We start from the raw sequence: 25,509 nt of genomic DNA, 5'->3' as shown, positions 1-25,509 counted from the left end.
TAGCACATTTTTCAAGTCCAAAGTTCATTTTGATGTCACTGCTGAACAGCTGAACTGTGTTGAGTATTAATTTAAGTCCAGTGGGGCTTTTCACATACATTTTTAAGTCATCCATGTATAGTAGATGGTTTATCTTGCTGATTATTATTATTATTATTACTAGTAATAGTAATAGTAGTAGTAATTGTGACTATTACATTTTTACCTTTTACAATACTAAGCTGTAAAAAACAGGAAGAAATCTTTTGATCACCACATTTGAATGGAAATGATTGACAGATGTGTTTTAAAATGTTTGAAGAAGTATCTTAACTGTCTATGCATACATTTCATGCACTATTTGAAGCTTTGCCCTAAACTTATATGTCACTTCTCTCACAATGAAAAGAAACTGCACCTATTTTTAATTAGAGCAGGCTCCAAAGGATTTGAAAAGGGAGCAAAAGTTTAATTACATTTTCAACCTTTATCGCTAACTAACACATAAATTGTGCAATCTGAAAAAAAAAATAGAAGCAACTCAATTGGAACAGCAGTGTTTACCATACTACTTATGGATGACCAATAAAGTTGTACATACTTCAATAATGTTACAAGTCTTTCAGACTTTGCACAGCCCAGGAGCACCTAAATCTTCATTTAAAAAGCACTCCCCCCTCCCCCCCTTACAGGGTTTAAGCTAAGTTTGCAAAAAAAAAAAATACAGTTCTAAATGCCTATGAAGATTCACAAGTCATCCAGGTCATGGTTGTTCCAAAGATGCTTTACCAAGAGGCAACTGGACTTTCTTTGTCTTTAAAGAAAAGTCATGCTGCCAGGCTATCCTGAATGAAAGGTGGTATATAAATCAAATGAATGTTAATGTGACTTTTAAAGCATCTGCAATTTGAATGATACAAAAATATTTTTCAATCCCTTTTTAAAAAAGAAATCAAGAAACTGTTAGTTTCCATTTTCATTGCAACATTATATTGTATATAGTACTGTGGTGTTTTCTATTATAAAGAATTATTAAATGTTTTGTAAATGTAGACAAATTATAATTTATTTAAATATTCTTTAATTTATACTTAATTACATTTTAACTTTGTGATAGTATTTTTAATTGTATTCCCTGGAATTTTTCCATTAATATAATATAGATATATGCTCTTCTTAAAATATATTAATCATTTTTTCAAAACTTACTGTTTTTTACCTACAACTCCATTTCTGCCTCATACTCCATTCTTAAATAGGAGACATATTCTTATATATCCATTGACAGTTATTATTATATGAGAAACACGGTAGTAGTTTTATATCCATTCACAGTTGAGAGGTATTACATATTACAGTATACCTGTAATAAGTACTGGTTAAATTTAGATACAAGGCTATTTCAATTCTCCATTATGATGTATTATGACACATTGACATTTTTTAACTTTCCCTTTATTAAACTACACATTTTAAATATCTAATTTGGTGGGAAATATGCAGATGCCTTCAGTAAACTATCAACTATTTTAGTAACAAGAATGCTATGAGCTTACATAAAATTATTGAAATTCCTATGATTTTTCCATACAGTAACTATGAAATATTTAGATTGGGGGGAAAAAGCAAGGTTTATATTGGGCTATTCAACAAAATGCAAAATCTGCTTCCATTTACATCTTTTTGTTATGAACTAGTCCTTGACTGTAATAATAAACCTTCATTCTCACCAGATTAAAATTCAATTTTGTAACAGCTAAATAAGCTGAGTTTTCACACATACTTTAAAATGACACAATTGAATCTGTGGTGTTAGTGTCAATTTAGCTGGCACAAACATTAAACTTGCAATCTGAAAGATTTTGCTGTTTATACCTCTCAACTCTTGCTTTGAAAAGAACGTAACTAAATAATTCTATTTAATTATTTGGAACATATATGTTCCAAATAGTTATAAAAGACAGAAACCTGCTAGTCTCAAAATGCAAATCAAGTTAGGATTAACTATGAAAAATTTATTTGAACAATTTTATAGGAACAGTTTAATTTTTATATTCCTCTGCCCATTTTTGGAGGAAGCCTATGAAAAATATGCATTTCTTCTGTTTCTACTGTGTTTCTCCAACAATACGGCCCCCCCAATAGCATGTTTTCTAGGCATAAAATGAAATTAAGTCCCTCCCCCCAAATTTAAGCCCCGCCGAGCGCCTTTGCTGCAGACCCAGGTATGGTGCTGGTTGCAGCCCGGGTCAGTGGGTGGGTGGCGGCGTGGATGTCGGCCTTGGCAGGGCACTTTAAATCACGAGATCTTCAGTGCCTGCTGCTGCTGCTTTCTCCGCCACTGTTGCTTTCCCTTCGCATTCCTCCACCAGCAGCATTTCAGCCGCTTCTCGGGCGGGGGAGCTGCCTCTGTAGCTTCCACAATTCCCGCCAGCGCTGGTGAGAGAACAGTGAGGCATGGCTGCCCGCGGGGCGCTCTAGGAGAGGGTGCATGGAGGGGAGAAATTAATTCACCCTTGAAAAGACGGCCTAGCCGTTTTTTCGGGGCTCAAAAAAAAAAAGACCCGGCCTTATTATATGAGAAACACGGTAGTAGTTTTATATCCATTGACAGTTGAGAGGTATTACATATTACAGTATACCTGTAATAAGTACTGAAAAACACACATGCTGTGCCACAGCACCAGATCCCCCCCCCGCAAAAGGAGAATGAAGCAGTGAGAAGCACTTGCAGTGGGCATTTCAAGTTCACTAACCTCATTCACTGGCTTTCCAGAGCCATTTCTTCCTTTATATTAGATATATCAAAAAGAAAATGAAAACACACACACACATAAAATATATAAATTAACATAGATTTGAAACAACAGTTTTTAAAAAAAGGCTGCAAAGTATTTAAATACACACAATTTTGTTTTTAAGTAAGCCTCCCATACACACATTTCTTTTACTTTCAGCCTTTGAAATAAAGAAACAGATATACACATCTTCAGATCAGTCTTTTGAAAAAGGACATGAATTTGGGAAAAGACAATGTAATTCCAATATCATTAATGGATCCTGTACAACTTTGAAAAATACATTGTATTTTCTATTTTGCCAAATATGTTTGGATTTAAAAGTCAACTTTTATGCTAAAATATTTAATTACTTACAATAATAAAAAGTATTAAATCATGGTACAGAATATATTTACTGTGTGAAGAAAGGGAGCAATGAGAGGTATTGTAGATTACAGAAAATCAGTTCAAAGTGCTAACAAAAATATTGTTATACATTTCTACTAAAAAAATTTATTGTTCAACATTCAATTAAATATTCTCATCTCTGAAATTTATATCCATAACCTTTTATTCAACAAAACAACAAATCCAAGCGATGGAAGATGAATATTTGGCTTAACATTTGTACATAGGTTCTAATCTGATTTGTGATGAAAATGTTGGCTTTCTATCAATTTTACCCCTAATTACCTTTTTAAAATCACAAATAAATATTATATTTTATTTTGTACTAAAAAGAGTGAAAAATATAAGGACAAAGTTACATAAGTTATTTTAAATCATTTTGGAAAAAATAACATATAGAATGTAAATGTATAAATTGTTAAATTTTTATAAAGTTCATAAGATGTTTAATTAATCCAAATATTTTTTTCCTGAGAACGCAAGTACCTAGTTCATTAAAAAGGCGTAAGGGAATACTGAACTCCAAATTTAACTGAAGATAACTATTGTAATTACTGGGCAATATATGTTTGGTTAAATAGTGTCATTTATTTCAAAATTATTTTGGATTAGGGCCAATATATGGTGAATTCATCCCAGTTTACCATAATATAAATTGTACATATAACTTGTAACAATAAAAACATACTTTCAAATTCATATTTATGAGGAAGATCCATATTGAATATACACAAAGGCCCATAAGCTAAACAAACTGTCTTAAAATATAAAATAACCTATCAGCTTAAAAATGTTCATAAACCACTACACTGATATTTAGTATTTTTTATTTTCAAATATCAAATCTTTTGCTTTGAGAACGATGAGTTGTCATAAAGCTGGGAAAAGGAGTGGCAGTTGCTATGAATATGCTCCTCACTGCACAATAAAGAGTATGCAGACAGAAATTGTATATTATATGTATGTATAAGTTTGTATATGATTACTATATAGTAACAATTTTGTTCATGGACAGAGCAGTCATACTGATGTGACAGAAAAACCTGAAATGGAGCAATTGTTATTTATTGAAACTAATAGCTCCAGCTAACTATAGAGTGGTGGGAATTTTCTGATTTTTCAAAGAGCAACTTCCTTTCTACCAAATATATAAGTAATATATTTTAACTTTTGCACTATGTAATGCATGTATTATTTATTATTATTGTACCAATGCATAAATTTATTAAATGTAAAAGATTAAAAGAACACAAAGACTGCACTACACGTTTTATGATTTCCAGCTAATCATAATATTTATGGAGGTAAAGTTGTGGTCTTCTCTTTTAGACTTTCATCTTTTACTTATGCATTTCTGAATCTAATATCAATTTGAAAGAAAGATCCACTGTCTGTAATATATTTGTATCATGCCCTGCTGAATAATGATGCTTACCTCTTATACTTGGGAAGGAACTGTTAAGCTGGTCCATGACCTCTTCTAACCCTGTGCTTGTGGCCTGGGGAGGACTTAGTAGATCATCCTCACCTAATAAAAATAAAAATAGAAATATACTGCCTTCATCTATTCTACCACAGCATTCATCTATCTAACAGCTTGTGCAATAATTGGTTTACAAAGCCACTCCAATTAATGTGTTACAGATAAGTAGCATGAAAACGTTTGAGTACTACTCCTAGCAGCTTTATGTAAGTTTTTGGGATACAAAATAGTGTCTAATATAATTGTAATATTTTTAATAATAGAGAAATGGATTTAAGAATGATATATTAAATCTATTATGTTCTTAAGCTCTCAGAAGAGAGGGGTGTGGATTTTATATTACCACATGTATAAGGCTTTATATGTTACAGCATGATGCATATCTTGTGAAATATCTCTAACAATAAAGTAGCAATAGAATTATTGTAGCATAATGCACCAAAATGCTAACTAATGGAGATGGTCAATGATAGTATTTTTGTAGATGTTAGCAGATAATGAACAAGTGAATCAATAGTCATATTCTTACATGATGTTATTCATAGGAATTCTGTGGAAATCTGTAGTAATCATTAGGATGGCACTAGGTTGAAGTAGTAGTTATTCTGGTCTACTACAATCTTACCTCCCTCACTGGGACCCTTCTCAAGTTGAGCCTTGAATTCAATTGTTTGCATCTAATGTTGGATCAAATAGTGCATTTTCTTAGTACATTTCTTCCACTGTTCAATAATCTACGTGAACTTTCAAATCTACTCTTGAGATCTGCAGATAGGTATCCTTAGTTCCTCTATTTACTTAATAAGATCAAAAGCAGATTTATGATTGTATGACTGAAGTAAATGTAATGAATCACAATATTGCAGCAGCAAGTCCCACACTTAATGTGGTATTTGAGCAAAAACAGAAAAATGGTAAATAGAAATTTCTGTTTTAGTCCTGTTGTTTACTAGAGAGAAATAGGACTGGACTTGCTAATCAGTCCACTGGGGCAGGGACTCTCTTAAGACAGTTTGCTTCTAAGGTCTTCTGAAATTCCACACAATCTTTGAATTCTTCAAAGAATTCTAGATAGCAAAGCTGATGATTGTATTGAAACCCTAATTGCTAATGGAACACTGAGATAACTTAGGATTGACATTATTGGTCCAAACTGTACTGACCCAAAATGCAGAGTTCAGATAGCAACCGAGTTTACCATTGAACTTTGAGTGATAGAATGTTTGGGAGATGAGTAGCATACAAGTGCCAACCATTTACATAATTGTGTTGCTATGACTATACATAACTTTCTGGCTGCATTGTATGTGAAGCTACCTTTGGGTTATTATGTTATTAGTAGCTTCTAATTCATTTCCATACTCAATTAAATGTAATACAAGTGAAAGCAAATTCTCACAGAGAGCAACTGTGCAACCATTATTTTAATTTTGGCACTCAGAACTTTAATAACTATCACACATTGCAAACAACTTTATTTTTGTTAGATGCTTCAGTATACAGAAGCTCTACACTTCAATTAAGTTTTTATGGTAAACTATGTTTCTGGCATAGGGGAGTCAGGGGAGCAGCAAAATTTGTAAGACACTGTTGAGAGATTCCAGTAGTGAATAATGATTCTGTCAGATCATTGTATCTGTCATTTCTTCAATGGAAGAAGAAAGAAAAAAAATGGGGGGGAGACTGATAAAGATATCCTTCTTTATGTAACCTGAATATATTTAATACATATCGAATTTGTATAACCTACACATGATACAATGGAGAGATGAAACCCAGATGGCCGGAACCTGTCCCCTCTGAGAGAGACAGACAGGAGATGAAGAGACCATAAAAATTCCACAGTGAGATGTGTCCTGGGAAACTCTGAAAAAGATCGTTCTAAAAAGGGGGTGGGGGGAATTAGGTATGCCCTGGGAAACTCTGTAAAAGCTCTTCTAAAAAGGGGGTGGGGGAATTAAAAAGTTGGCTCTTTGTTTTACTAAATACATATCAGGATAAGGGGAGGGGTTTTAAACTCCCTTATCTATCTCTGCATGCCTGAGAGATCTTAGATGTTGCTTTTGACCCCTACATGAATTGTCTCATCTCAATAAAGGATTCCTTTTGATACGTTTTCAGAAGTTCATTCTTGTTGATTGAATGGGAAAAATTCTGTAGCCTGACATAAAAGAGCGTCTGCAACAGAGGTAAGCCCCGAGAGGATTTTTTTTTTTAAAAAAAAATCTTCACTCTACCGAGAGGACCCTGCAAAAAAAAAGGAAAATGTCTGAGTACAGCAAGGACCAAGGGGAAGCCGAATGCTGGGGAGTAATGTCGACAGTTACCCAACCAGATACTGACTCAGTGCACCCCATTGAAGATAGTGAAGCTGCCTATGAGACCTCCACAAAGCCCCAGTAGTCTATGGGCATAGGAAAGAGAGACAGCTGGGATGGAAGAACTAGGAAAGTAACCCTCACCTGGGGTAATTGTAAACCTGGGTGGAAATTGGAGCTGGAGGCCCTATCGGATCAGAAAGGGAACGAGGAGCCACCAGCTGACGACTGACTGAGATGGTACATAAATCACCTCATGAGGGAAGCCCTGGAGAACCTCGAGGTGAGGGATGCACCAGGATACCAACGCAGGAGAGCGAGAGAACCAGAAAATGAGAGAACCCAAGCCGCCACCCCGGAGAATGATCAGGCAGCGGGACAAGCTGAAGAACCAGCAGCCATACCAGGTACCCGACCCCTAAACACCCCAGTACAGGGGATTAACTCTGGCCAACCCAGAGACATACAACTGCAGAGGAAGGTTCCACCCCGGGAGTAAAATTCGATGGGGACCCCCAGAAACTGGGATTTTTCGTGGCACAAGTCCTCACCTACATGCAAGAATACGGGCCGAATTTCCCAACCCAGGGATCCCAAGTATGAGTCATCACCCTGGCGCTTGAAGGGGCAGCAGCCAGATGGATGGTGATACTCCACAACATCAACACCCCAGAATTAAGGAAACTCGACCGCTTCATGATGGCCCTACGCCACTGCTTTGAAGACCCTCTCGCCGATAGAAAAGCCCGAGACCGCATCAGAGTCATAAAGCAAAGCCGTCGCCTGGTAGCTGAATATACCGAGGAATTTTGTGACCTGGCTGGCCGAGTTGACTGGCCGGAGGATATCCTAGTCTGTTGGTTCAAAGATGGACTAAATGATGACCTATATGCTGCCTGCCTGGCCCGTGGGGCCCAAACCTCCTGCATGAATGGTACATGATGGCAGAGGAGGCGGAGATAGACATGACTTGTAACCGGTACCGCAGTGGCAAGTTTTGGAAAAGATCCCCACCCCAGGGGAAACGGGAAGTTTTCAAACCCCAAACCACCATGACTCCAAGAACGTCTGGTTGCTTTAAGTGTGGAAAGGAGGGACACCACGCAGCAGAATGCCATTCAAAAAGCCTTGCCAGAAAGCCAGACCACCCATCAGGGGGGAAACCTGCAACATCCAGCCCTCGTGGAAAGGAGACTGGTCTGAGAGGCTGAGTAGCTGTGGGATTCCAATCACCCTGCAACCCAGAGGAAGAACCCCCAATGCTCTGAGGGGACCTGAGCCAGTCCGAAAGCGATCCGAAGATGACCCACTGGTAAGCAAACCAATTGAACTAATCACTCTACCCCTAAGACTGTTTATCTCCAGCCGAGGGAAAGGGGAGGAAGTTGCAGTGTTGCTCGATTCGGGATGCACCCAATGCCTAATAAATCCCTCCCTTGCAGAGAAATTGGGGACCCAACTGAAAGAAATGGAAAATCCCATCGCTTTCTGCCAATTAGATGGAACTATGGCGGGGGGGGAGCCAGCTAGGTTGACCACAGAAAATAAGACTAGGGAACCATAGTGAGATGCTCACATTCATTGTAGCCCCAGGAATGGAAGAGCCACTAGTCCTAGATGTCACATGGCTGCGGAAATGGAATCCAAAAATAAATTGGAGGAGAGGAACCGTACAATTCCAGAGAGATGTAGTATTTGCAAATAGCTCAGAGGAAAGGATAAAGAAAGGAACAGAGAACAGAGAGTCAGCCATGACTGGATAGTCGGCTGAACCCATTAACATCCCCAATGAGTACCAGGATCTGGCCCAAGCATTTAGCAAGGAAGCTTGTGATCAACTCCCACCCCATCACGCCACAGACTGCGCTATCGAAATCCTAACAGGGCTAAACTCCCAAAACCACAAATGTAACGCATGATTTTGTTTTTTCCAGGTAGACCTATCTGTTTTTTAAGGAGGGCAGGATGTCAGATCCGTGTATCTGTCATTTCTTCAATAGAAGAAGAAAAGCAGGGGGGAGACTGATAAAGATATCCTTATTGATGTAACCTGAATGTATTTAATCTTATAACGAATTTGTATAACCTACACATGATACAATGGAAAGATGAAACCCAGATGGCCGGAACCTATCACCTCTGAAAGAGACAGCCAGAAGATGAAGAGACCATAAAAATTCCACAGTGAGATGTGCCCTGGGAAACTCTGTAAAAGCTCTTCTAAAAAGGGGGTGGGGGAATTAAAAAGTTGGCTCTTTGTTTTACTAAATACACATCAGGGGAGGGGTTTTAAATTCCCTTATCTATCTCTACATGCCTGAGAGACCTTAGACACTGCTTTTGACCCCTACATGAATTATTTCATCTCAATAAAGGATTCCTTTTGATACGTTTTCAGAAGTTCATTCTTCTTGCTTGAATGGGAAAAGTTCTGTAACCTGACAGATCCACTTCTGTGAATATTTACATCCATCCAGAAGACAAGGTAGTTGAGTTGAATCCATAGAACAGCTTTGAGAAATACAATAAGCACAAATTGCTACATACTAAAAATAGCTAGAAAAAAATTAGGTGGTGATAGTTTTGCCAAAAAGTATTTGCTTGGTTCTCTTTGGGCACTATTATGAATTTTAAAAAAAATCAGTTAGAGATTGGAAACTTTTTTCAGGCTTTTCGCTTTGCCCCAGGGTAGTAACTGATGGAACATAGACAAAATGAAACTTATTAGAACTCTTCTTACATTTTGCATTTGTTTTAAATTTGCAGATGTTAAAGCACCCCCTTCTAACCCATCCCATCACAAAACATTAAAGGAACTATAAATGAAACTCTGGGGAATATAGGCTTGTGGTTGCTTACTACTGACTTATAGTATCACACACGCATGCTGTATATAAAATTTCACACGATAACACAACAAAATAAAACAAAATGAGCTTCCATACTATTTTCTATAATGCTTAGCAGATTGTGTGTATAGACATTAATTAATAACACTGTCAGCTTGCCTCTCCTCCAGCAACTGACTCTACAAATAAATCAGTCTATATAGAAAAGAGCCCCAGCACAGGAAACAAGAGAAAATTTAAATCAAGAAACAACTATCATGTTTCTGTGTATGAAGTTATCATGAATGAGAATATGAATAAAATTATTTTAATACAATTATTTTAAAAAATGCTTCAATTTTAACTTACCCATAGATTCTGTAGTCTGACTACCAACAACACGGAGAAGGATTGGCTGATTATTTTCTGACCTCTGTACTGAGGTAGGAGAAGACTGGGTTGTACCATTCACCTTTGCATCTTGAGGCTGAAATACCAGAAATTATAATGGTTAATTTTAAAGTTAGCAGTATGATGACTAGCACACCCATCACACAAATGTACTGAAAAGTAAATCTCACCAATTTAGGAAGGTTTTCAATATTACAGAGGATTTCAGTTTGCATATTTATATTTTATACAATCCTAGAGTACTACATTTTTATTTTGTGATACAATAAGTACAAGCAAATTAAATTTAAAAGCACATTATCAAATAAAAGAGAAAAGCAGATGTCTTGCCTGTTCCAATAGCTGTCTTAGTCTATGTAGCTGTGATTCTAGCTGTTTGTTGTGATCCTCTAGGATCTGCATCCTGGCTTCTAGGCGACCTTTGTGTTGACGAAGCAACTTGGCTTCTGCAATGAGTTCAGCATCTCTTGGACTCTGTGGTGAATTGGGCATCATCTCAGGCGGGGATGGCAGTGGAGATAGTCCTTTGTGACCATGTTCCTGCTTCAACCGGTCATATTCTGCCTGCAGGTTTCTAATGAAAGAATAAAAATAAATACATTTATGAATATGCATGCTTTTCCATTCTATAGCTGAAAGTAACCTTTTAAAGCAGGGGTCTTCAAACTTGACAGCTTTAAGACTTGTGGACTTCAATTCCCAGAATTCCTCCTCCAATCATGTTAGATCATGAATTCTGGGAGTTGAAGTCCAGAAGTCTTAAACTTGCCAAGTTTGAAGACTCTTGTTTTAAAGGTTTAATTTGTACTAAATTAAAGGCTTCAGTCCATGAAAACTGTTTTTATAATGGAGTTTCTGAACCAGATTATTAAAAATCATTATATTTCACTGCTTTTTTATTCATATTTTCAGTGCAAATGTTACAAGGCACAGTTAATCAGATTTGTATGGATTTCTTCAATAGAGACAGACATCCTTCTATAAATTGAAAAGTAGCTCCTATGAAATATCCTTTATATATACTCCTAAGTGATTTAAAGAAAGAAATGAAATGAACAATTGACATAGGATGGTCTTAATATTTTGTATCAGGAGACAAAACTTGTTGCTTGTTATCTGTTTGCAATCAATAGTAATAAACATACTTGGAATAAGAAAATTAAGAAATTGAATGTAATAGCTCATCTATTGTTATGGTCTTTTAGATATCAAATTTTACATTGAGGCCTCTGCATATATTCCCCATCAGGCATACAAAGGTGCCATATAGATTTTAAACTACTTTTATTGGAACAGCAGAATCTAAGTCTGAATGTGCTTCCCTCTTCTTTCACTTTTATGCTCATGTGAATTAAGGAGCAGACTGTGTGAGACTTTTCTCAAGTTAGTTTTTTTGGAAAGGGCTGAAACTGTGCTTGTCTATTGCCTTAGTAGTGGATCCCCTCAAGTCAATTTTTTGTGCCCTCTATATCCCTACCTCATTGTGTGTGAACCTTGAGATATGCTGCAATTGCCCCAAACACTCCCCAAGATTTGCTGCATGCCACTCAACTTCAGGCAGTTTTCTCTGGCTGCCGAGAAGCCCACTTGACCTATCCAAAAAAGCTTGTAATCATGCAATGCCTTCTTTTCTGAATCCTCCTTGCACTGTTCCATAAACTTAATGTGATTTGGAGACTTTCGAAGCTCTGTGAGAATGCAGCCAATTCTCTCAATGATGAAAGATAGCTACCCAAGGCTAGCACACCTTGGAAGATAGTATGAGGGGGCATTTCTCAGTGGCAATGGTGGCACTAGGGGTCAAGTTGAGGTATGGAGGTATGGCAGCTGGCTGAGACTGATGAACTGACTTTCACCTTAGCCCTGATATTATAGCTCAGTGTCACCTCCCTATAGAGTCTTTACTTGGGACTCCATCTGCTTAACAATTAAGATTGTCAGTATTGCAGTAATTGAGCAAAGCAGTCACATGATGTCCCACTTAAAGACTGCTTCTCTCAATGACTGAGATTCTGGTTCCAATTGTGGTTGTAAGTTGAGACCACCCATAACTATTAAATATATTTACTTATACATAATTAAAGAAAACAATGAATACATAAAAAATAGCAAACAATTTTCAAGTTCTTTATGGCAGCCCAAAGTTTATATTTTATTATAAGATTTTAAAATTTGTATTGTTGGTTAAGTATAATGGAATTACATCATCCAGACATTTAACATGATAAATCACATTCATATGTAGAAAAGAAATACATCTGTTAAATTGGTAAATTACATATAAGCTAACTTCTTTTCTACTGTATTGCTTTCTGGTTTGAAAGTTATTTAGTATGTCAATGAATGGAAGCTTACCTATTTTCTTCCTCCAAGTCTGCAAAGATTCTCTTCAGCTCACTTCTTTCTTCACTTTCTAAAGAAATTAAAATCTGAGCAGGACTTTGAGGTTGACTGAGTGGTGATTCCTGGTTTAAACTTTGGCAGTAGTGCTGGATTAGCAAATGCTCATCATCTCTTTAAGGAAAAAAAGAAGAGAAGTTAAAATATAAATGCATTTATATATATATTCTTATTTTTCCTTGTCGTTCTTTTCTTTCTTTCTTAACTGTGTGTGTGTGTGTGTGTGTGTGTGTGTGCACACACACACACAAACACACAAATAGTGTGTGTGCGCACGTGCATACGTGTGTCTTGGCGACTCATGTTTAAGATCAACAGGCTTATTGCTATGTCCAGATACAAATTAATGTCACACCAGCTTGTTTTCTAAGAAGGAAAACAACATATGCAACCATTGCATATGCAGCCATCATACCCACACTCACTGTCATGTTATCACAATTTCCAATGTTCCCTGTCAGGGAACTCAGCCAGCAGGAATTTGGAAATTGTGATTGCAATGAGGTCCTTGCTTAACGATCTGCATGGTACTTGTTTAACAATGACAATCTGATCAGCTGGAATTGCTGTTGCTAAACCACATTTGTCATTATACTTCATTACCGCATTGCTTGTAGAAGGCTTCTCAGTCCCAATTACCATTGTTTCCTGAAGATTATCTATACTGTATTTGCAAATACCTCTAGATCAGGGGTGTCAAACTGGATTTCTTCAAGGGCCGGATCAGCATTGTACTTCTCCACAGGCCAGCTGGGGGGAAGAGATGGGACGGATGCCTCCTGCAGCACCCTGCTGGCCAAAATGGGGTGTGGGGGGGCATGTGCCCCCTCCTGTGCTCCATTTTTGGCCTGGATAGCATCCTGCAGCACTCTCCTGGCCAGAACAAGGCATGGAGGGGGCTGCATGCAGCTCCCTCGCACCTCATTTTGGCTGGCAGAGTGCTGCAGGAGGCCCTCCAGACTGAAAACAGAGTCAGGGGGCCTCATACGGCCCTGGTGCTTCATTTTGGCTGCCAGAGGCAACACAGGCTGGTCCTTTGCTATTTCCAGGCTGACCCTGCGGGACAGATTTAACCACCCCATGAGCTGAATCCAGCCGTGGGCTTTGAGTTTGACACGCCTGCTGTAGATTTAGATGAAATTTGAATTAAGCTGGTAATAAGATCCAGAAACCAGTCAATATAAATTTGCTCTTAGAAGCAAGGCAGACAATATCTGGAGGGCCTCCCCACATTCTTTCTCTTTATAGTAATAAATGAATGAATGAATGAACAAATAACTAGATTATTCCATTAAAGTTAAATTATAAAAGTCATAAATTAATGTTCAGCTAAATACTATTTACCTTTAGTTAAAGTTTATCTCCTTACATTGTATAATGTTTAAAAATAGATATTTAACAAATGATACTTTCCTCAAATCAGTTCATTTTAATGAAATGAAAATTAAAACAGATTCAAAAATGAAATTCTTTAGGAAATTTCTTCACTTTGTAGAAGAACTTAGTGCTAATATAAACACTGTTCCTGATCCTTTGTTAAAAAATTAGGAAGCAATAAGGGTTCAGCCAAAAACACTTATTTAATCTATTAAAATCTCTTTCTCTCTCTTCATTCTATACAAAAATAACTATTACATAATTACCTTAAAAATGGTAATATGTGGTAACTGATAGAAACTCTACAGTCTCAGTAAAATGGATAATACTATCTTGATATGATTAAAAGTTTTAATAATCGTATAGTGTAGGCTGCTTCATTAGGAATAAAAACACAAATATACATATCTGACTTTTGAACAAATAAATACATTAAAGATTGATCAGTACTTAGAATCTTGTTTAGTCCTCTACTGAGCTTTGGAACAGCTTTGATGAAGGATTTTAATCAGCAGCTATTCCAGTCTTATTTGTGGCTTCATGAAAATCATCAGAATTTCTACATTTGATCAAAGACTATGTTTTTTATCTATGACATCTGTTGAACTTTAAAAGGGAAACAAAAATATATATTCAAAATAGTTACAAAAATAATATTTTTGTTTCTCCTTTAATGCATTTTTACATAAGAAGGTGATGTCAAATTTCAAATATTACCTTCAATAGAGTCTGGCATCTAGTAACCTGGAGTAGAATTCTATGTAACTTTCTAGATACATACTGTGGATAATCTTTATGCTTAACAACTTACTACAGAAATCTGAAAGCATGCATATAAGTTAAATTTCCTATAATTTCTCAGAGACATACTCACATGCTCTCATTAGGAGAAATGCTATCATTCATATATGTTCCATTGGTGTTCTCCATTTCTGCTAGCCTATGAAGAAAGGATAACACCTTAAAACTCACTGTATCTTCTCCTAATTAAAACTAAGAACAAAAATATAATTATGAGATCCTGGAATATTCACTACAGACAGACAAACTCTCATTATTGTGTAGGATTTCAGTCAAGAATAAATTGTCTTCTGCTCAATGCACATGAAATGTTAAAAAATCAGCTCTTTTCTTGGCAATAAAACGAAGTATTTTTGTTGTATCTATCCCTCCTTAATTTCTTATGAGCATACAAAAATAGTGATACAAGTTAGCCACTTATCCTGTAATATTTATGATACTAGTTTTGTAAAAATAAATGAATGTAGCCTTGTTTTATATTTTTTAAATAGCAGTTCAATATCCTGTTTATCAAAAGCTGAATTAAAGTTATAAATTATGACCTATGTATTGAGTATTAGATACTAGGTGTAAATTATTATTTTGTTCTACTACATGGTTGTCCAGTAGTATATACCAAAGTATATTTCCAGAAAAAAACCCGCATAGTATGTTTTGAACAAAAGCAGAGATTACTTGTAAATAAAACCATGTGTTCTTCATTTCCTGTTTTCAATTACTTAACATACATTCTAAATATCATGCAGTAATTCTACATGCAGATTAGTTAGCAAGCTGATTAGCAGAAATTAGTAAACATGCAAAGGGATCAGTAAACACGTATACCATACATCTTAGGAATTTGAAATGTGCCTAACTTCATTTCTTAACATCTGAGCAATGATTATTGCAATGATGATTTACTTAAAAAAAATGTTTCAAGGAAAATTTCCCTAACAAGCCACCTGATCTCATACCTGCTAGCGTAATGTTCAATGCGTGAATGCGTATCATCATGTGAAAGCTGAGGGGATGAAGCAGGCCTACAAGGCAGAAAACTCTGATTAATAATTGATTAATAAACACTAGTTTCTTAGAAAGGAAAAAAATGCTCTGAAATCAGAGCTTTGCTGACTCTAAGAACAGGATTTATTTGCAATCTGTGTTGTTTTTCAAGCTAGGGCAAGAAATTCTTAGAGGAAATAGACAAAATTGTCTTTGGCAAAAGAGGTGTGCTAAGGTTTCTAAAGTTTTCAGATTGTTATGCCAGTTCTGTTTCCTATGAAATATTTTATACAAGTTATCCTTTGCCCAGTTCCGAGACATTTTTTTTCAGTTCATATTATGCAGAGACTTTGTTCTCTTGATCTAACATCACAAGCTATAGTAATTATTTTCTAATTTGTGTCAACTACTCCAATGAAGACACCCTTTAGACCAGGGGTGTCAAGCTGGATTTCTTCGAGGGCTGGATCAGCATTGTAGTTCTTCTCTGTTGGTCAGTGGAGGATGTGGAGATGGAACGGACACCTCCTGCAGCACCCTGCTGGCCAAAACAGGGCGTGGAATGCTGCATGTGGCCCTCCGCAGCCTGTTTTTGGCTTCCATAGCCTCCTGCAGGACTCTGCTGGCAGAAAACAGGCTGCAGGGGGAGGGGCATGTGCCCCCCGTGGCCCGTTTTGGCTGGCAGAGGGACCGCAGGCCGGTCCTTTGATATTTCCAGGCTGGTCCCATGGCCCAGTTCTAAATGCCCTGCAGGCTGGATGTGGGCTTCAGGCCTTGAGTTTGACACCCCTGCTTTAGACAGAATGAAAATAAATACCATTAAGTACTAAACATTGCCTTCCTATAAATGTGAAGGAAAAGAGCTTTATGAGATCAGAGAAGTCAGCTTGCAAATCTTTGAACTGCAACTAATCTGTACATATCTTTTAGAAGAAAAGAAAAAAGAAGTGTATATGTTTATTCCATTTCATAAAAAGGCAATCCAAAGTAGCTTGCTTTTTCAGTTCATCATGCATACTTAGAAACAAACAATGGAAAATAATTATATCTAGTAAGGGAATTTAGATGATGAATTTAAAATGAAATAGTATCATAGTACCTTCCTGCTGATGCACCTTTGCAAGGGCTCAAAGATAAATCCATACTCCAATTCACAGGCAATGTCTTAATTGCTTGAATAACTGAATTTGTCCCCTACCCCCAAACTTTCAAAAGTTATCTATGACAAATCTGCAGTTGCATATCCAAAATGGGGGCTTCTGATTGCTTTAAACATAAAGATTGATTTTGTAGTTAATTGCAAGACCTGTAGAAGCTGACTAGAAAACTGCAATGGGCAATTAACTGACAATAAAGCTAGATACAGAGGCAATTAATTGCTTTTAAGTATGCTACAGCAAAAGGGTTCAAGAGAGGAAAGTGAAACAACTCTCCCCAAGAAATGTGGATCACCAAAAGACAGGAACAAAAAGAGTACTGAAAAGAAATTAGGACAATTCCCAAGAGTTGTTGAAATATACAGGTGAAACTTGAAAAATTAGAATATCATGCAAAAGTTCATTTATTTCAGTAATGCAACTTAAAAGGTGAAACTAATATATGAGATAGACTCATTACATGCAAAGCAAGATAGTTCAAGCCGTGATGTGGCATAATTGAGATGATTATGGCTTACAGCTCATGAAAACCCCAAATCCACAATCTCAGAAAATTAGAATATTGTGAAAAGATTCAATATTCTAGGCTCAAAATGTCCCACTCTAATCAGCTAATTAAGCCATAACACCTACAAATGGTTCCTGAGCCTTTAAATGGTCTCTCAGTCTGGTTCAGTAGGAATCACAATCATGGGAAAGACCGCTGACCCGGCAGTTGTGCAGAAACCCATCACTGACACCTTCCATAAGGAGGGAAAGCCTCAAAAGGTAATTGCAAAAGAAGTTGGATGTTCCCAAAGTGCTGTATCAAAGCACATTAATAGAAAGTTCTGTGGAAGGGAAAAGTGTGGAAGAAAAAGGTGCACAAGCAGCAGGGATGACGGCAGCCTAGGGAGGATTGGACTGAGGCTGGAGTCAGTGCATCGAGCCACCACACACAGACGGATCCTGGACATGGTACTGAGTACATTGCATGCTTATATTTTTCAGAGGTCTGATATTGTTCTATGTACAATCGTTGTTTTATTGATTGCATGTAATATTCTAATTTTCTTAGATTGCTGATTTGGGGTTTTCATGAGCTGTAAGCCATAATCATCACAATTATGACAAATCACGGCTTGAACTATCTTGCTTTGCATGTAATGAGTCTATCTCATATATTAGTTTCACCTTTTAAGTTGCATTACTGAAATAAATGAACTTTTGCACGATATTCTAATTTTTCAAGTTTCACCTGTACACATGCACACACAGAGAGACATTTGATGAGAAACAGTGGAGAGCAACTGGGTAAGGGGACTGATCCGCCCATGCATCCAGCTCAGCACCTGCTCAGGGTGGTGCCCTGAGGCTCAGCCTCTGTATAGGCAACGCCCACCTGGCCAATGCGAGAAATGGGCGCCCTTGTAGCGCCTCATGTCCCACGTGAAGCCAGCTGGGCTTGACCCTCCCTCAGAGTGTTGGCGGCCCGAGATCAGCAGGCCAGTGTCAGTGAGCGTGAATGCACGTCTGCCGCCTGGGGGGAGAAGAGCACCCCAGAGTCCAAATGCTGGGCCTCGCTGGACTCACAAGCCAGGGATCCTGCAGGCATCCTGGCCACATAAAGGCTGCCCAAATGCCCAAATACCCAGGTCTCCTGAGCTGCACGCAGGAGCAGTGGCACCGCCATGAGGTTTGTCATATTGGTGCAGCCTCTTGGAGCAGGACCCTGCAGGACTTGTTCTGGCATTTCACTCATGAACTACTGCGAGCTTCATCACACCAGCTCAGCTGGCATCCTGCCACAAGCGGCTCAAACAGCGAAAATAGATTCAAAAAACAACCCAGAGCTACAGATTTTTATATAGGGCTTCTAGAATAATCCAAAAAGGACTAGTAATTTTATAGAAACATTGATTATAATTGATGTATAGACTGAGCAAATAGTTACCAATTCCTGATATTCTTTCTAGGACACATACAGTATATCAAGAGAAAAGAATAATTCTTATGGACTATGTTTTATTAGCCAAATCTTAAGATTGTTAATCCACAAAATAATTCTACAAGGGTCACAGAAAGCAAAGGAGAAACTCTGGAAAATATCTTCATCGGTTGAAACTCTATGGAGATTTTAAATGAAAACAAAGTTCTGTTCTAAAATAATAAATCCTAATTAGCTAAGAAGGAGAGAAACTATGCCAAGCATGACAGACACCTAAGTATGAGGTGCTATATGAGTCTTACTACCTTTACTGATTCCCAGGCTTAGAGTAGCATATGCCTTACTCTCAACTGAACAGAATTTGAAGCTTAGCACACTTTTGAATTTCATGCTCAATTTATTATCACTGACTCTAAAACTTTATAGCCTCTAGATTACAAACCATATTAAAATAGTATAAACTACTGCATAAAATGGTCAAAATATCAACCTATCAAGAAACCATTCATGAATTTATGGTATTAATTTTAAAAAGTGTTATTAGGTTATAGGCAGTGGTGGGATTCACCGGTTCAGGCCGGTTCACACGAACTGGTGGTAAAAAATTTGGCTGGCCCTGCCCATCCCGCCTCATCTCGCCCGCCATTGCTGCCTGCCTTCCGCCATGGCCCTGATCTCCCTGGGTGAGTGAGCCTGCAAGAAAGCCCCAGTCGAGTCGACTCCTGGCTGACTAAGGCTGCTGCGCTGCCTCCCCACTGTCCCCAGGCTTGCCTGGCTTGCTTCACTGCTTCAGCTGCCCAAGAAAACTCCCTGTTGAGTAATTCCCCGTTAGGAGAATGAGTGCACACAGGGAGACGTAGTGAGAGTAGTGAAGAATAATACACAACTAGCACACAGATACACTGTATAGTAAAATGTAGGTTTTTACTTCCAATAAACGTTTAAGTAAAGTCCAAACAAGCAGTCCAAGTCATTCACAGTTAAAGCAGTCAGTTTTCAGTCCAGGGATCATCCCAATCACAAAGTCCAGTATCAAAAACAGTTCAGTAACAGACTTACCTCAAATCCAAGAAGAACTATGATCAGTCGACAGTCAATAAGGAACAGCAACACTCTCCAGAAACAATAGAACATGAACTAAACAACCCAGGTTTCTGGCTCCAACTTATGGCCATTTGAGGAACCACACCCAATTGCAGTTTTAGCATTCTCTTAAAGAGACAGTATTAAAATGTCTATCCTGGTTTATATATTTTCCAACCCAACTAACTGTTAGGTGACTTACATTCCTAACACTCCCCAATGCTGGTGCAGTTCTGGGATGCTCTGCCACCGCTTGCCTTCCTGGCAAGAGCCTTCCCATCAGCGAGAGTGGCTCTGCAGCCTCTCTGACCAATGAAAACAACTGGACCGTGCCCCCACCACTCACACCACCACCCCTAAGTATGGCAAGCCCCAGATCGGGACTCCGCACAAAGGACATTGCTGGAGCTGAAGGGGCTGGCCTTTTCCTCTGCCACCAGCCACAGGAGGAAGGTTACGGCAAGGTAAAGCCAAACCACTGCCCAGGCAAGAGCTGCCAGTGGGGGTGGGTGAGGCTGCAGGGTAAACCTGGCTGGAAGTTGTAAATCTCCCCAAAAGAGGGAGGGGAGGAAGTTCCACCGCTGTCCAGGATGACTTTATAATAAGAAAAGACCTGGGTATGTTTTTATTAGCCATTCCTAACAAGACTGATTTTTTGCTTGTATCATTGTTGGTCTCAATGAGCAACTCATCTGCCTTTTGATGCTATGCAGTGAATCATGCATTGCTTAATTAGTCTGATAATTCCCCATCTCTAGAGAGCAAGATGTTTATGAATAGCTAATATCACCCTCCTGAGTAATTCTCTTTGGAACACTTTCTATTTTGATAACGTAGGGATTAAGTGCTGTCTTTTGGGTTTACCTGAATGAAATTCAGGTGTAGGCATGGGGGGGGGGGTTAATTTGAAAAAAGAGCAGTAAAAGAGAAGCATGTTTCTGTACATAACAGAAAAGAAAGGAAAACACTGAGAAGATTGTTTTGTATTCCAGTTAAATTACAAATGTTTTTTGTGAAGGATCTGTGAAAATTTTGGAATATTGCAATAAGGCCCAAGAAAAAAAAATAAAGCAGAAAGATTTAATTAAAGGAGAAGGGAAAGAATGGTAAGACATCCACTAACTGACTACTTTAAAAACGCCTTTCAAATGTGTTTTCATTTGTAGGATTGGAAATATTTGCTTGATTGTATGCTTTAATGTTCAAAAAGAATAATCTTTATCAGTATAGGCAGAGATGTATTCTTCAATACATTTGTAATGTAATGCATTTTGTAAAAACCATTGTTAGTAAACTGAATACAACTATAGAACATCATTTCTCACCAAAAATGCAATTTAATGGAGAGTAAAATAAGATTTTACAGAGGCAAGAAAAAAAATGTATAGAATAGGTGGTGCCTGGCTCAATTGGAAGTAACTATGAGATGGATCTGTGAGATGGAAACTTATCAAACAGATCCAACCTAGAAATAAGAAGAAATTTCCTGACAGTGAGAACAATTAATCAGAGAAATGGGATGCTTTCAGAAATTGTGGGTATACCATCACTGGAGGTTTTTAAGAAGAAATTTATCCATAATAGTATAGGGTCTCATGCTTCAGCATGAGTTGGACTAGAAACCTCCAAGGTCCTTTCCAACTCTATTATTCTTTATAAATCTCTCCACTCAGTCTTTTCGAGAGAATGGTGATAAACAATATTTGGAAATGTGTATCAGATCTTCTGATAGCAAAATCTCATCTTATTGGCTAATATCAAGGGGAAGATGAGTTTGAAAAAGCTTCCTCTCTCACCATAACAGGCGAGGACTAGTTGGGATGGAAGGGGCGGGGAGAAGCAAGGTGAGGTGCCCCTCCATGTGAGTGACATCGAGTTGGCCATGCCCACCCAGTCATATGACCACCAAGCCACGTCCATCGAGCCACGCCCACAGAAGTGGTAGTAAAAAAATAATTGAATCCCACCACTGGTTATAGGTTTTGGGTTATCATGAAAGCATGGCACAGGGTAAACATGACAGACAGCTTTCCTTAGACCGAACGGAATGGATGGGGGTTATGTATGCAATTTCATGATAATTCAAATCCCTTTCCTAAGGTCAAAATTGAGGAGATATACTTTGGGGATGTTATATCATTCTCTACTGAAATTCTTGTGAAGAAATATTGGGGAATATTGCTGAAGAAGGTGAACCCAGTCCAAACCCTTACAGTTTACATCTGATTAGTAAGAGCAGTCAAAATTATTTTTTAAAATCTATTGCAGACACAATAATGTAGTTGTAGATATCAACATTCATTCAATCCAATACTTCAGATACAAAGCAGAAAAGAGACTATTAGCCTCTTTCTTAATCGGGTGGAGTTAGTCTTTACAATAACCTATGTTTCATATACCATAACACTTTTAGTATATTTAGCATAATTTAATAAATTATACTAAGCAGTATAATTTTAAAGCTACTCATTTTAATAAGTATTACTTGCAAACCAATATCAGAGGTTATACATCTTTTAGTACTATTTATAGATTAATTTTAGTCTTCCTTTTGGCTAATATTTGACAGACTTTATGAATTTACCAGCACAAATATTTTAAATCAATAGATTTATTCCTGTATAAAAAGCATATTTTTTTCATATCCTCCAATACTTACTTCATAAAGATTAAAAAGAAAAATAGCCATTTACTTGTGAAATCAACATAACTGAAGTGAAAATAAGCCAATTTAGTGTACTGGTATCAGCATGAGAGGTTTACACATGAACAAAATTCTTTTCAGAAAAATACAGGTCTTGTTATCATTTGACAAAAGACAGTTAATAAGAACATCTGTTTTCAGTAACTGCTAATTGCTGTTATTTAGTTAAACCAATAACAACATAGGGGATAAAAAAGCAAGCCTGAATAAATATTGTCCAGTTTAAACTCCCTTAAACAGAAGGGTAAAAATTGTGCATAAATGGAGTTGCACATCTGTTCATCAGTCAAAGTTAAGACAAAATCCTTTCTAATATGTAGCCTAAATTCTATGTATCTAGGCCTACAAAGTGATATGCATATCTACTAGTTACATACTCAATAAAACCTCTGTAGGGTTTTCAAAATGTATAATTACATCTCAAAATTATCAGTTTTGCAACCAAAAGTACTCATTCCCACCCCAATTCAAACATTTCCCATTTCCAGATTAAAAAAGAAAGTCTGTGGAACTAAAATATTAAATGACTTAAATACATTAAACTCCAAAGTAAAAATAACATATAAATATCATGTACTCAATTTGTGAAATACATTCACACTTGTTGTTTCTACTAACTTGAAATGGGCTTGCCTCTTTTTCTGTCAAACATTAATAAGAGGGAAACAGAAAATGGAAATGGACATATGAAAAAAAATGAACAGAAACTAAAAACAAAAGTGAGGGAATGCAACAGCAGCAGTAATAGCAGGACACTTTGGCAAAAGTACTCACGCAGAATCTACTGGCCAGAAGTTGATCAGAGTAATAGGACTGCAAGACAAAAAATGAGGAGGTGAAGAGAGAGGCAGAAAAATCTTAGCAGGAAAATAATTACGGAAGGTTAAAAAAAAAAACCAAATCAAGAAAATTCAGTAGACTAACATGAATGTCCATGAAAGCAGCCAAAACATGAGAAAGGAAATATTAAAAGAGAAAAAATAGAAAGACAGCAAGCTGCAGCGCAATTTCCATTAAAACAAATTTTAATAACTAGCATATTGTTTTCTATTAATCTTACAGGAATACAAGGGACAGGTTTGTGAATTTGAATTTAAACATTAATATCTCCGTATCAAGAGAAAAAAGGGCATGTTCATTTCTATGCACTCAACTATAAATTATAGGTAAATGGAAGAATTTTCAAGCAATCATTAAGACAACATATATTTTTATTTTGTTAACAATTTAACTTAGTATAGGATTTGCAGCTGATAAAAAGCAAGGAGAATAGCAACCAAGACCACAGCTTGCCTTTTCCTTTCAATAAAAATAAACAAATATAATAGAAATGAACAAGATGTTATGCAGTCAGGAAATATAGGGAGCAGTGCCAATTGAGAAGCTCAGAACTTATCAAATGAGATATTATTAATATTCTTCACTTACGTTTCCATGTTGTCTCCTTCCAACACTGTTTGTACAGGCAAATAACCCATTCTTGGATGTTTTGCAAAGTATCTTTTGGTTCGGAATTTATTTTTTAATACCTTGGCAAAGTCACGGACATCTTCTCCTGAAGTAGTCTGAAAGCAATATTTTAGCAATAGAATTTTATTAGGTTTTTTTTTTGTTGTTGCAAATTTTATACATCAGTTGTTTGTTTTGCAACTTTTAAAATAAACAAATGTCATAGTCATTTTACATGGCCACAAAATTTAATTCTATATCCATACTGGAAATATTCTCACAATCTGATGATTTACAATTTACTATCAAATATATTTTTAGAATTTGCAAAACATATTCCTGAACATGATGGATACGAAGAAACATTTAGTTGAACATTAAGATTTTCCTCTATGGAGAGGGGAGGAGCTGGCGCCGTGACGATACGGCTTGCAATCGAGCTCTACGATTGCAGCCGATATCTTCGCTCCTGGCCGGTCCAAACGGACCTAAACCGTCCCATAGGGACGGCTATCGTGAAGGGTATACCCTGTGGATCCCAGGGACACCACAAAGTCCCTGGATGACCCAGGAGAAGTCCCTTTTGCTGGCAGCGGAGAGGCAGCCCCCAAGCTGCTGAAGTCAGGGCAGCACCGGAAAGGAAGAGGCTGAAAGAGAAAGTGTGTCGGCTGGGTGAGAAACTTTTTTTTTTCAATTTTTTGAAGCTTGAAAGGACACTTTGATTGCTAGAAGAAATCTGTGTGATTTTTGACAAAACTGATTAAGCGGCATTTTTTTAAGGGAGACGTCAAAGCGAGGCTTTTTTTTTTATTTTGCTACCGGACTTCATTGTTACTTACTAGATAACCGAACTGTTTTTTTATATATATATATATACATTTCCTATTCTCCCTTTGGAAATTGGGAGAAGATAAAAAAAACAATGTTATTTGAAAATTCCTGTTTGGTTATTGACGATAGAAGCATTTTCTTATCCTATAATTTACAAGAAGGAACAAACAGTTAGATATGGGGAATTATTAGATGAAAAGGGTGAACTTAAATTGATACAAAATCTAGAGGAACAAGGTATAAAGATGAATTGGTTTTCATATGTGCAAATACACTCAAGGTATGATGAGGATTCCAAAACAGAGGGATTTTACGATAAACAGACTGATTTAGATAAGATCTTGATGGGTACTGATGAAAAGGTGATTAAAAAATTATATGGTTATTTATTGGAAATTAAGCTAGAGGAAGAATAAGTTAAAGAAACTATGATTGCTTGGGGGAGGAATTTTGGATATGGGATTGATCTAGAGAAATGGCAGAAACTATGGTCGCAAAATTATAAAATGACAATGTCTACAGCTTATAAAGAAAACTTGTATAAGATGTTTTACAGGTGGCATTTCCCCCCGACAAGGATAGCAAGAAT

The 25,509-nt window shown here is 37.1% G+C and overlaps 1 protein-coding gene across 6 annotated transcripts in view; it reads right to left on the bottom strand.

Annotated features, from left to right (window-relative positions):
- DMD (dystrophin) overlaps positions 1 to 25,509 on the bottom strand; it is a 1,342,375-nt gene that overhangs the window by 17,784 nt on the left and 1,299,082 nt on the right. The window contains exons 69-77 of one of the 6 annotated variants that reach the window (XM_087938163.1): positions 24,069 to 24,205; positions 23,415 to 23,453; positions 15,742 to 15,807; positions 14,859 to 14,924; positions 12,563 to 12,721; positions 10,538 to 10,781; positions 10,166 to 10,283; positions 4,603 to 4,695; positions 2,736 to 2,767 (exon numbers count right to left, since the gene is read on the bottom strand). In XM_087938163.1, coding sequence (XP_087794289.1) covers positions 2,736 to 2,767; positions 4,603 to 4,695; positions 10,166 to 10,283; positions 10,538 to 10,781; positions 12,563 to 12,721; positions 14,859 to 14,924; positions 15,742 to 15,807; positions 23,415 to 23,453; positions 24,069 to 24,205 — 954 coding nt within the window. Of the gene's footprint in view, positions 1 to 2,735; positions 2,768 to 4,602; positions 4,696 to 10,165; positions 10,284 to 10,537; positions 10,782 to 12,562; positions 12,722 to 14,858; positions 14,925 to 15,741; positions 15,808 to 23,414; positions 23,454 to 24,064; positions 24,206 to 25,509 lie in introns of those variants that run through there. The other 5 variants (XM_087938162.1, XM_087938167.1, XM_087938165.1 and 2 more) reach the window with 5 other exon arrangements.

This window comes from Pseudonaja textilis, chromosome 8 (assembly GCF_049901715.1).
Source record: "Pseudonaja textilis isolate UNSWEBS1 chromosome 8, rPseTex1.2, whole genome shotgun sequence".
Taxonomy (NCBI): domain Eukaryota; kingdom Metazoa; phylum Chordata; class Lepidosauria; order Squamata; family Elapidae; genus Pseudonaja; species Pseudonaja textilis.
This window is presented reverse-complemented; position numbering and strand designations above follow the sequence as displayed.